The 13,025-nt window shown below is 41.2% G+C and overlaps 1 protein-coding gene and 1 pseudogene across 2 annotated transcripts in view; both read left to right on the forward strand.

The window, feature by feature from the left end:
• The window catches only part of CD58 (CD58 molecule), a 57,447-nt gene that overhangs the window by 31,099 nt on the left and 13,323 nt on the right, over positions 1 to 13,025 (forward strand). For both annotated transcript variants that reach the window (XM_032154885.2, XM_032154886.2), the window contains exon 3: positions 4,675 to 4,944. In XM_032154885.2, the coding sequence (XP_032010776.1) occupies positions 4,675 to 4,944 (270 nt within the window). The remainder of the gene's footprint in view (positions 1 to 4,674; positions 4,945 to 13,025) is intronic.
• Positions 6,037 to 7,844, forward strand: LOC116469553 (nucleosome assembly protein 1-like 4; annotated as a pseudogene).

Here is a 13,025-nt window from a genome sequence, read left to right on the forward strand (position 1 = left end):
GTCCCAGCTACTCAAGAGGCTGAGGTAGGAGGATCCCTTGAGCCCAGGAGGCTGAGGCTGCAGTGAGCCATGATTGTGCCTCTGCACTCCAGTCTGGGTGACAGACCAAGACCCTGCCTCAAAATAACTAGCTAAATAAATTAATTAAATAAAATATTCTATGGCACCTCAGCAAATATATGGTTTTGGTAGTCAGACCAACTGGATAGACCTTAGGAAGCCTGCAGAGGAGTAAAGTACAGGGGAGGTGAGTTTTGATCAGGAGGCAGTGATATTGATAATATTGAGTATGGGACTTAAAGTCCTGGTTTGAGAGTCTGGACATCAGCTTGTAGCAGTGGGGACCCATTGTATCCTATACTGGAGCAAGGAAGTGACTTGATAAAATACGTTTTTGGAAGATTAATGTGATGGTGCATACTTATGATGGATTAAAGAGAAGAGATGTCAAGTTAGAAGCTACTATCATCCAGGTAGATAGAGGGTCCAAGAAAGGGTCTGCAAGATGTAGGTTTTGGTTGTAAAAAGACATAAGATGACTCTAGGTTTCACATCTGCATGATAAAATGATTGGTCATACTATTATTTTTTTAAAGAAATGAGGAAGTCATACTTCCTTGAGGTAATGTTAACACTTGTTTTAGTAAACTGGTAATCTTCTAGAGACACCAGACCTAATAGGAGTCTTCCAGCGAGTATATTTTGGACAGGGGGATTTCCTGGCACTTCCTAAATTCAGGGCATCTACTTTCTTCTGTGTGTACATTGAGATCTGGCTTTCCTCTATACCCAAAAGTCCCCTTAAAATTTCTACTTCTGAGGTTTATTAGTCCTTCCCCATCTTTTTATGGACCTTCATCACATCTCAGATGATGATTTTTATGTAAGTAGAATTAATTGCCCTGTCCTTAACTGGGCTGGATTGATACTTGACCTTTACTAAAATTCGTGAAAATATACACATATTTCTATAAAATGTCATCAGATATGTGTAAGAAATTCTCATTTTTTACACAGCAGTGAACTCAATTCATTAATTATAAATTGACTAATTGTCTTAAGGAGGAAGTAGGCACATTTCTTGCCAGTTTAATGCTGCTTAAAGTAGAGGTATAACCAATATTTGTTAGATACAGCTGTGGTAAGTCCCACGGGCAGCAAGAAAATGTGAAAGATTTATAGAAGGAAAAGATCTGAGGTGTAGAAACTGTGATCTAGGTGCTGCATAAAGGCTTGCACACTTTTAGATGAGTTGGACAGGCACTTCTACATTTGCCATCTGGCAACTGTTGTGCAATGAGATAGTCAGAAAGATCCTCTATATAGTCAAGGGAGTTCTAGCAACTTAGAAGATAATACTAACTCTTCTTCATGTTTCCCCTCAAGTTACTTTCATATTCTGTTTTTTTTTCTTTTCTTTTCTTTTCTTTTTTACAAACCCTGCATGTGGCATTCAGTCATATTCTGTTTGACCTTTACAATGACCTGATACAGCATTCCCTTTCACAGATGAAAATAAGACAGTTTAGGAGTCCGTTTCTCTGTATGTAGAACAAGAGACCTGGATGGATGCTTTCTTAAAACTCTTCCAGCTCCTAAAAGGACTGTGGCCCCAGGTCACACAGCAGGCCAAGGCTAAGGCTTGATCAAACCTCCCAACTCCTACTCAGTGACTCTTCTCTTCATATCACATACCCTCTGGGGAGCCTTGGCTTCCTGGAGTTGGAAACTCACAGCCAATGGCTGTGTGCTCTGTTACAGCTAGCATTTGTTAAGCACTTATTCTGTGCAGGCACTACATGTTAATTCATATATTGATTATTATCTGTATTAACTCATTTAATCTCATTACAGTCTGATAGAGGAAGTACTATTTGTGTCCTTATTGTAGAGAGGAGGAAACCTAGACACAAGGTGATTTAAGTAACTTGCCCAATGTCAAATGGCTCTTAGTCATGAAGCTGGGATATGAACTCAGGCAGTTGGGCTTCTGAGTCCATGCTAAACACCATACCGTACCTCTTTGGAGATAGCTGGCAGAAGAATTTACATTTTATTTGAAGACTGTCTCTCTGAATCTATCCTTCTATCCATCTTTCTCCCCATCTGTCCAGTACTGCTTGTGAGGAGCCATCTTTGTGCCTTGCATTATGTCATGTGCTGTGGTTGAAAGGTGAGTCATACCTAGTCTTTGCCCTCCAAAGATGCACAGTCTCTGGGGCTGATGATGCACCTCTGTTCAGTTCGGAAAGTGCTGGATGAAAGACTAGACATTGACAGAGCTCGATCAATACATTAGAATCTGTAACAGAACAAACAGGCCACACACATCAGAAGTACCTGGGATGGTGGGGCTCAGGAATCTGTATTTTTAACAAGCACCCTTGGTTATTCTTAGGCACCTTAAAATTTGAGAAATGATTTAAAGGACCATTTCTCAGGAAGTAGAAAGCTTGGTTTTCTGCACCTGAGAAATGCCCAGCCTAGTTACAGAGGCAGGCATAAGTATATGAAATACTGAGAACAGGCATTTTTGAACTATTTTGGGGATGCATGTTCCTTGGAAGTCCCCTGAGGGCTGCTATGGGGTGGGGTGGGCAAAAGGGACCAGAGGAAGTTAGGGGAGCAGGGTTCTAGGCTTTCAATTTTGAGTCAACTAGAGCAACTTCTTATCCATTGGACTGGATTGCCACTGAAGATTTAATTCGGAGAAATTCCACTGCTTAAAAGATGATTAAAAGTCTTTTTAATTAAAGAAAATCTTAAGGAAGTATGTAAGGACTTGTGTGAGCTAGATTAAACTTAAAAACTAGGAAGCCCCAAGTAGAAAGGGAAGTCAATGTGTGACTCTGGTTTCTACCAAGGCAGGCTGGGTGCATTATTTAACTGAGCGAGAAGGAATTCAGGAGGACAAGATGGGGGAACCATTAAACACTTTTATTTTTCAGATTATAATTGGAGCATAAGCATTAACTTGTCTTAGAAAACATCATTTTAAATGACAACATAGTATTCCATTATCTTGGTGAACCTAAATTTACTTAAATGCTCTTTTTAGTAGACGTTTATAATGTATCAATACCTTATTATCCCAGTGCTACCATGACCATTGTTGTATATTACATATGTTTTTGCATGTTTCCTCAAGCCTCTTACGATTAATTGCTGGAGGGTAGCTGAGATGCAAGAAGGCATATGAATTAACAAATAAATGACTAATAGGACAAAGTAATTAGCCTTGAGTCTTTTAAAGGGCAACAATGGCAGAATGTGACATGTTAGTGTCTTAACTCATCCTTGTAGGTCCACGCGGCCTTAGCCAATAGGAGGCGCTTCCTAGAGGAAGGGTGGGAGCGAGGCCTCTGGACAGGCAGATCTGTGACACATGCTGCACCCTACACTGCCTATTAACAGGTCCAGCCCAACCAATAGGCAGGGCCCGACAAGGCTCTGTGTAGCTCCACTTTTCACAAAATGTGTTGAGTCAGATGTGTTATGGAATTAAATTTTTTTTTTTACATTTTGGAAAGGTAATACAAGGTATTTCCTCTGCATATTAAGCACCTCACTTAATTATGGGGAGCACCCTATGGGTCAAGCATAGGAACAAGTATTTACTTCATTCCTATATATTTAGAGACAAGGTCTCAGTCTGATGCAATCATAGCCCACTGTGTGCAGTGAGCTAGAGTGCCCTGGCACAATCATAACTCACTGTAGCTTCAGATTCCTTGGTTCAAGTAGTTCCAAGTAGCTGAGACTATAGGCAGGAGCCATGATGGCTGGCTAATCTTTAAACTTTTTATAAAGACAGGGTCTTGCTATGTTGCTCAGGCTGGTCTTGAACTCCTGGCCTCAAGCCATCCTCCTGCCCCTGCCTCCCAAAGTGCTGGGAGTATAGCCATGAGCCACTGTGTCCTGCCAAGCACAGAAATATTTTTGTGGTAAAATGATAATGAATATTTGAAGTAAGTGAGAAAATAAAGACTCAAATCCTTGTGTTAATTCAGGTCAGGTCAGGATTTGCAGCTAAATGATTTTGCTACCAATTTGTGAAGACTCTTTTGGCTTCAGAGATTTTTTGATTTAAGACTTGAGGATAAGGGATTTGGGGCCTGTATTGGTCTGTTTTCACACTGCTATAAAGAACTACCTGAAACTAGGTAATTTATAAAGAAAAGAGGTTTAATGACTCACAGTTCCACATGGCTGGGGAGGCCTCGGGAAACTTACAATCATGGCAGAAGGCGAAGGAGAAGCAAGCACTTTTTTCACAAGGCAGCAGGAGAGAGAGAGAGAACTGCCACACACTTTTAAACCAACAGATGTCATGAGAACTTGCTCTCTATCACGAGAATAGCATGGGGAAACCATCCCCCATGGTACAATCACCTCCCACCAGGTCCCTCCCTCGACACATGGGGATTACAATTCAAGATGAGATTTGGGTGGGGACCCAGAGCCAAACCATATCAGGGTCTGAATTTATTCTGTTAAATTTGAACAGGTAGATCTGACCTAGCAAAAGAAAGACTTCTCACTCCTTGATGCTCAAGGAGTTTGTCTGCTTATCCTTTCAAGGTCATAAGGAAGTTGCGAGCTCTTCATAAATTTGCAGATGGTAAGTCTAAATATTACTATTTTCTGTACTAAATATTACACTTTTTTTTCCAGAGCCTCTTCCATCTCCTACACTAACTTGTGCATTGACTAATGGAAGCATTGAAGTCCAATGCATGATACCGAAGGATTACAACAGCCATCGAGAACTTACAGAGTACTCATGGGATTGTTCTATGGAGCAATGTAAAAGTAACTCAACCAAGATATATTTTAAGATGGAAAATGATCGTCCACAAGAAATACAGATACAGTGTACTGCTAGCAATCCATTATTTAAAAGAACATCATTAATCAGTTTGACAACCTGTATCCCATGCAGTGGTGAGTAAATAACTAAATGTGTCATGGAGGCTTTCAAACCACAGATGTGGTGACTAACATAAGGTTCACAATTTTGAAATGTAAAACAAGTTACAATTTTTAACAGAGACCCCATTATAGATACAAAGCTAACATTATTTAGCACTTTCTGTGTTGACCACCATTCTAATACATATGTTAATTAATTCAATCTTCACATCAATCCTCATACAACCTATAAGTTGTGTACTAGTATTTATCCCTGTTTCCTGGTGAGAAACCAACAGAGAGAGAGTTTAAGTTGTTTGCCCAAGGTAACAGCTAGTAAGTGGCAGAACCTGGCTTTGAGTAGAGGCTATCTGGCTCTAGAGCCCATGGTTTTAACTATTCAAAATGCTGCTTTATAATATTGTTAATAATCATTATGTTCTCAAAGGTTACATACCTACTACAGGAACATGCATTTGATATGTTTCCTTAGGCCTAACACTAAGTTAATATCATGACAATCTGTCTTGGCTATGATTTTCTAATGTTGTTTTAGTATTATTTACATTTGCAATTTTTATTATCTGTTTTTTACATTATATCCCCAGTTTAACAAACAAAAAGGTCAGTGACTTGAAAGTGGTTTATTAAAATATAAAAGAAGAGATGAAAATAGTAAATACTATTATTCAGAATAATATAATTGTAAATAGTGAACAGGATTCCAGGGCAAATAGAGAATATGAGTCTCTAGGGCTGGGATAAGGTGAGTCTATGAATGAAATTTTTCTGAACAAACAGCTGAAACAGATAAGGGAAATTAGCAAATACAAGAAATATAAGAAACTTGGATTTTAACTGGTGAGCCACTCTAAGTCTCCCATTTATTGTCTTTTCTGAACCCTTTCAAACAATAACTTAAAGCCATTAAAGTTATATTATTTTCAGACAAAGCAGAGTAACTTTTGGGAAAGGAAAGACATTTTTCAAGAAAAAGTAAGCGTCCTCGTCAGGGTGGGCAGCGGCGGGCCTGGGGCTTGGGGCCTGGAGCCTCGGCCTGGGGCGCTGGCGGGTGGCCCCTCACAGCACCTGGCGCGCCCCTGCCCGGCCTCCCACTGCCCTGAAGGTCAAGTCGCTTTGTTCTGCGCGGCTTCCTCGGCGGTGGCCCAGCGGAGGAGGCATAGAGGGCGGCGAGTGGGGGCCGGCAGCTCAAATCTCCCGCTAGACCAGCCAGCCCCGCGTACCCCGAGGGCCGCGGCGCACCCGGAGGAGCGTTCAGGCTTCCCGTTTTTAAGGTGGAGACGTCCAGGACCTCTTTATTAGATGTTTAGGAATTTGAGTTTTTCCGTAGGGCGATGGTCATCGTGAGCATCTATGGGGTCAGGCTGGGCTAACTGGGGTTTTGATTGTAAGTTTCGTGTGGACGAGGGCATGTCTGATGGGGAAGAAAGTCCTTGGCATTGCATCTTAGTTGTTGGGAGCTGTGCGGCGCGAGCGAGATGGGCGGCGTGTGCTCGCTCCCCGAGGACTGGCCTGAGTGCCTTAACCTCGTTACTCACGGGACTTGGTTTACCAGACAAGGGGATAAAAACATTCAGATGGCAGAAAACAGTTTTTCAGATGGGGTTCCTTCAGATTTCGTGGAAGCTGCTAAAAATGCAAGTAAGATGGAAAAGCCCACGGATCAGGTGATGCAGAATCCTGGAGTTTTGGCAGCTTTACAGGAGCGACTTGACAATGCCCCTCACACCTCTTCCAGCTACATCGAAACTTTACCTAAAGCTAAAAAGAAGAATTAATGCATTGAAACAAATTCAGGTGAGATGCGCTCATATAGGAGCCAAGTTATTTGAAGAAGTTCATGACTTGGAAAGAAAATATGCAGCATTATACCAGCCTCTCTTTGACAAGAGAAGAGAATTTATCACCGGTGATGTTGAACCAACATCTGATATGGAATCAGAATGGCACAGTGAAAATGAAGAGGAGGAGAAATTGGCTGGAGACATGAAAAATAAAGTAGTCATAACAGAAAAAGCAGCAGCAACAGCTGAATAGCCAAATCCCAAAGGAATTCCAGAGTTCTGGTTTACCATATTTAGAAATGTAGATATGCTAAGTGAATTAGTCCAGGAATATGATGAACCAATATTGAAACACCCGCAGGATATTAAAGTGAAGTTTTCTGACCCTGGACAGCCTATGTCTTTTATATTAAGAGTTTCACTTTGAACCCAACGACTACTTTGCCAACTCAGTCCTGAGAAAAACCTGCAAGATGAAATCAGAACCAGATAAGGCTGATCCCTTTTTATTTGCAGGTCCTGAGATCATGGACTGCGACGGGTATACTATTGACTGGAAGAAAGGAAAGAATGTTACTGTCAAAACCATCAAGAAAAAGCAGAAGCGTAAGGGTCCAGGCACTGTTAGAACAATTACCAAACAAGTATCCAATGAGTCATTTTTCAACTTCTTCAATCCACTGAAAGCATCTGGGGATAGAGAATCACTGGATAAAGATTCTGAATTCGTATTAGCCTCTGATTTTGAATTGGACACTTTTTCTGTGAGCGGATAGTCCCGCAGGCTGTGCTGTACTTCGCTGGAGAGGCCTTAGAGGATGACGACAATTTTGACGAAGATGAAGAAGAGGGCGAATTAGAAGGTAACGAGGAGGGAGAAGATGAGGATGAGGTAGAAATTAATCCCAACAAGGAACCCAGCCAGCCGGCGGAATGCAAGCAGCAGCAGGAAGTGGAGGTAGGCGCCTGGCAGACGGGCTGTCGCGACTCCGGGCCTGTGGGGGGAGGCCTCAGCCTTTGCCGCATGCGGCACAATACCATCGACAGCGCTTACTCCGTCTAATTGTTTTCAAGTGCATGATTTTCACTTTCACTTTTCCTTTTTCCTTATTATTTTGCTTAACGTGTACAGTGGCAACTGAAATGCATTTCAGAAATAGGAGGTTTTGTCCAGTACCCTCTGCAGCCTTGGTGCCTGTAGCTCTGGACTTGCCTGGGCCTTTCCCTGTGGGAGGGCCCCATAGACCCCATTGGGGTGGGGTGGGTTGGGGTGGGGATCACTTGGCTAAAAGGGCCGAGGTCTGGTGATGAGGTTCCAGGGATCTAGAACCTCTCCTACCACTCCTACGTTTGGACTGAATTCTTTCCTTTCATTTGAAGAAACCCATTCGCTGTTTTCAGCTGCTTAATCTGCTGAGTGTGCAGCCTGCATCACCTGCTGTATGCTAATCATCTCAGAAGGGCTGTGTAGAGTAGGGCCATGTTCTCCTTAGGATGTTGCTTTTTGATTTTCTTTTTTTAGGGTTGGGTCAGGGTTGTGGGACACCAGCTCAGAGAGCTGCCACGGGTCACCTCATATTTATTTATCCCTTCTTGCCTATGAGGACTGCGGCCTTTTGCTGTCGCTCGTCCTTGCCATTTCTGAACCACCCTGGTGACCTGAGCAGGAAGATGTGCCACTTCCTAGTAGGAGCAAGGGCTGTGCAGAAGAAACACTGCTTCCTGCCACCAGGGCTGAAGACGCGAGCCTGTCCTCGTGACACAGGCACCGCGCTGCTGCCGGAGTCGGGATCCAGCGGTCTTCTCCAGTGAGGGGCTGGGCTGGGAAGTCCTGTGTTTCATTTGAGCATATGAGCGTCAAGTCCTGCTTTCTCAGTAGTCCCATTGCTGGGCCCCACCATTCATCCTGTCTGAAGGTCCTGGTTGGTGTGACCGGTTGGTGGCTGGCGAGTGGGGTTTTCAAGTGGGTGACAGCACTCTCTGGCAGCCGGGGATGGCCGTGTCCGCGCTGACCAGGCCTGTAGAGAGTGCTCAGCCTAACCTTAGAACACATTTATAACTGAATACAGTGTTTTCAATTTGTACATAATAGTTAGAATATTCTATTAAAGTCATGAAACATGGAGAAAAAAAAAAGTGCAAATGAGTCCCAATTTATAACTGATAGATTTGATTTTTGAAGACAGAGAAAAGATCAAACCCACAGAGGTGTCACTCAAAGGAGCACTGTTTGTACAAGTCACACAATTGCAAGAAGTTTTTAAAACAAGCTGCAAAGTTATAATAGTTAAGCTTGGAGCAAACATTCCTTCATTAATTCCACCTTTTGAGTGTTACATAATACCCAAGGCATACGATATGGAAATGCAATTTGTTGTAAAAGCAGATAGTTGCTTTATAACGGGAACAACAAAAAATAAAACCAGTGTGCTTTTGCCTTTTGGTATATGTGTGCTGCATCTAACTGACAAGGAGGAAGAAGATGACCACATATAGACAGAGCAAGCAAGTTGAAATCTTGAAAAGTTTTAAGTGTTCCAAGAGACAAAATACTTGAAGGAAATAATTGCTGGGTAAGATCCCTCTATAGAATTACATGGAATATTTCAGGGGATTTTTAAAGGTTTTGCCCTTGCACCAGTTTTAACTTTATGTTTGCCATTAGAATTTGAAGACTTTTACTGAAAGTAAGATTACTTTCCCTGTAGATAGTCTGGTAAAAGATCATAAGAGGAATAATATTCCTCTTATTGATTTGAAGTAAGTACTATTAATTTGAAAAAATTCTTTTAATTATTAAATAATGGTGATTTATCCTTCTTTTACATTTTCTTCCAAATTGATAGTTCACATATATACAATAGATTTTGAAAGTTTGAGGAATGTTGCTTGATAGGTCTTAGGTTTAAATCCTGGAGTAGTGTTGACATCTGAGACATACATCTGGGCTTCTGGCCCTGGTTTCTGTTAACCAAATATTGGAGGACCTTCTCCTTTTAAAATGCAAACCAGGAGCTGAACTTAATGATCTTAATGGTTCTTTTGAACAGTAACAGTCTAGGATCTTTTTTTTTTTTTTCCTGAGATGATTTTTGAATGCTTTTGTGTGGAACCACATGCATCATAATAGATACAAATCCATGCAAGTGTAACAGTTAAATACTAGATCTTACTTTTTCAGGTTTTGATTTCTCATCTAAACTTTCCAATGCTTTATCAGTGAAGCAAACTAACTCACATTGACTAGCCTGCTCTCCTTTAGCAAACCCTTCAAATAAATGCCTCATTTGCTCCTCACCACTATTATTTTAGATTGGCCAGACAGTTATTACTTACCTTTTAAGAATGAGGAGACAGGTAGCCGGGTGCGGTGGCTCACACCTGTAATCCCAACACTTTGGGAGGCTGAGGCGGGCGGATCACAAGGTCAGGAGATTGAGATCATCCTGGCTAACACGGTGAAACCCCATCTCTACTAAAAATACAAAAAATTAGTTGGGCGTGTTGGCGGGCACCTGTAGTCCCAGCTACTCAGGAGGCTGAGGCAGGAGAATGGCGTGAACCCGGGAGGCGGAGCTGGCAGTGAGCCGAGACCGTGCCACTGCACTCCAGCCTGGGTGACAGAGCGAGACTCCATCTAAAAAAAAAAAAAAGAATAGGGAGACAGGGTCAACCAGGTGGGGTGACTTGCCCAAGGTCACTTAAGTATTGGAGATAGAATTAAAATTTAGGTCTTTGAATTCCAGAGTGTTTTTGTATGATACCATCCTGACTTTCTATATGTTTCAAAATAAATCAAATTTTAAAGTTTTCTTTGATTTATTCATAGGAATGAGCTAGAGAAACCCATACCATATAGATATACATAGTTGATATTGGTCAAATGTAACTTAATTTTTTGCCTCATTATCTCATGTTTCTTGTAACATTTTGTCTAGTAGGACCTTTTTGTGGTTTGTGGTCAATTTAGTCATGACATCTACTGTCATACCATCACTGCAGCCCAGAAATGGGGTGATGGGGTTACTAACTAGTTAAACACAATTTAAAGGAGAATTTTAGAGACAGTTAAGATTGAGGACAGAGTTCTTGTCCACCTCATATTGTATTGGGGGAAGGAACTAATACTTACTGAAGGCCTGCTCCACAACAAACTCCTGTAAATGATTTACATAAATGTGTCACATTTAATCCACACAACAACCCAGTGGTGTGGGTATTTATAAAGGAGGAATCTGAGGCACAGTGAGGTTAAATAACTTGACCAAATATACACATTTATTAAGAGCAAAGCCAGGATTTGACATCCAACTCCATCTGAACTCAAAGCACTGTGTCTTCCCCATTGTATTGGGAAGTGAAAGTAAGAAGATGACTCAGAGATGGAGAATTATAATCTGGAATTTGGAATTTACTCCCATTGGTAAACCATTTGAAAATTGCAGCTCCAAGGCATTGGGAGATGGAAAGAAAGCTAGTGAGCAATTATTTCTTGGCTTTGTGTCATGCTCCTACAGTTTGCTCCTCCTTATCTCCTTATCGCGGTCAGAGTAGATAGCATGGAGGTTTTATGCCTGTGCTACAGATGTTCAGAGACCTCAAGGTCAGAAAGCTGGTTTATGGCAGCCCGTGAATATAGACAGACTTATGCAGATTAGAAAATTGAGAAGTTGAGGGCAGGAGAAAATTCTGGATAGAAGAGAACATGGGATTCGGGCGAGAAAATCTGGGTCCTGGACCTGATTTCATTGCTTACTGGCAGTGTGAATGTGGGGGATAATAATACTTACTTTACAAGGGCTGAGGAAATTAAATAAAATAGCATGTGGGAAAGAGTATTGATGGTTAGTCACTATAAAACTGCTAGTTGTTATTCAGGATACAGGAAGAGTTTCAAGAGAGGACATTTGGTATAACATTATATACAGCCAATGGTTTAAGGAGGACAATGTAGAAGAGGTTGTGGATTTGGCACTTAGGAGGTCATTGTTGACAGACCTTGTGAATAGATGAGGGTAGGAACCAGATTCCTGGGCTTTAAGTAAGAAGAGGGGTAGTCCAATAGGCCAGTTATATATTTGGCTGTGAAAGAGGAGAATAAAATCTGAGTACCTTTGAGAGTCAAAGGTTATTTCCAGGTAAAGAAACCCAGTGGACTTCACCATTCTCTTTTAGATAACTGCTGGGAAGAAGTAGGATGATTGTAACACCCCCCACATTGACACAGAACTCTAAATGGGAGCCTAGGGAAAGTGCACATTTTTTGAAGGGGTGGGCAAGAGGATATTCTTTAGAGTACCAGTTTCCAACTGTTGTCCACATTTATGGACCAAGAACATAAAAGAAACATTGTTCAGCTCCGACCTGAAGTTATGTAGAACAAACATTGTTCTGAGTTCAACTAGATGATCTTTCTTTCATAGCTGGGGTGGACATTATGTTACCTGCAGGGAGTAAGTCACTGAAGGACTCTGAAGATAGAGCCTCAAAAAAACATCCTTTGATCTTACTCCTAAGAAAAATGGGAGAAATTGGAAAAATTCATCATAGAAACACAAAAATATGTGCAAGTAGGAAAAAGGAGAAGAAGGAAAGAAATGCAACATAGGAAATAACATTATGTAGACTGAGATGAAGAATGTTAAGAATATTTGAACAAAGTTTGAACCAGATGAAATGTAACAGGCAGAAACAGAAGTAGGAGAATTTTGGGACTGATTTAAGTTGGTCTCTTGTGACTTTTATAACTTTCCACTGGGAGGAATAGTGATTAAGAATGTGCACTCTGCTTTGAAAAACTGAGAAAGAAGGCTGCGTGCAGTGGCTTATGCCTATAGTCCCAACACTTTGTGAGGCCAAGACAAGAGGATTGCTTGAGGCTGAGAGTTCAAGACCAGCCTGGGCAACATAGGGAGACCCTATCTCTACTAAAAATTAAAAGGTTACTGAGGTGTTGTGGCATGTGTCTGTAGTCCTAGCTACTTGGGAGACTGAGGTGGGAGGATCACTTCAGCCTGGCAGTTTAAATAAATCAATAATTAATAATCTTCCAAAACAGAAAGCACCAATAATTAATAGTCTTCCAAAACAGAAAGATGGGTTCATTGGTGAATTCTACCAGATATTTAAGGAAGAAATACTAATTCTTTACAATCTCTTTTAGAAGATAGAAGCAGAGGGCATACTTTCCAACTCATTTTATGAGGCCAGCATTATTCTTGTGCTAAAACCAAAGAATAATACAAGAAAAGAAAATTAAGACAAATATTTCTCATGAACATACATGTAGAAACCTTAAACAAAATATTA

The sequence above is a fragment of the Hylobates moloch genome, unplaced genomic scaffold (genome assembly GCF_009828535.3).
Source record: "Hylobates moloch isolate HMO894 unplaced genomic scaffold, HMol_V3 SCAFFOLD_5, whole genome shotgun sequence".
NCBI classification, from domain to species: Eukaryota; Metazoa; Chordata; class Mammalia; order Primates; family Hylobatidae; genus Hylobates; species Hylobates moloch.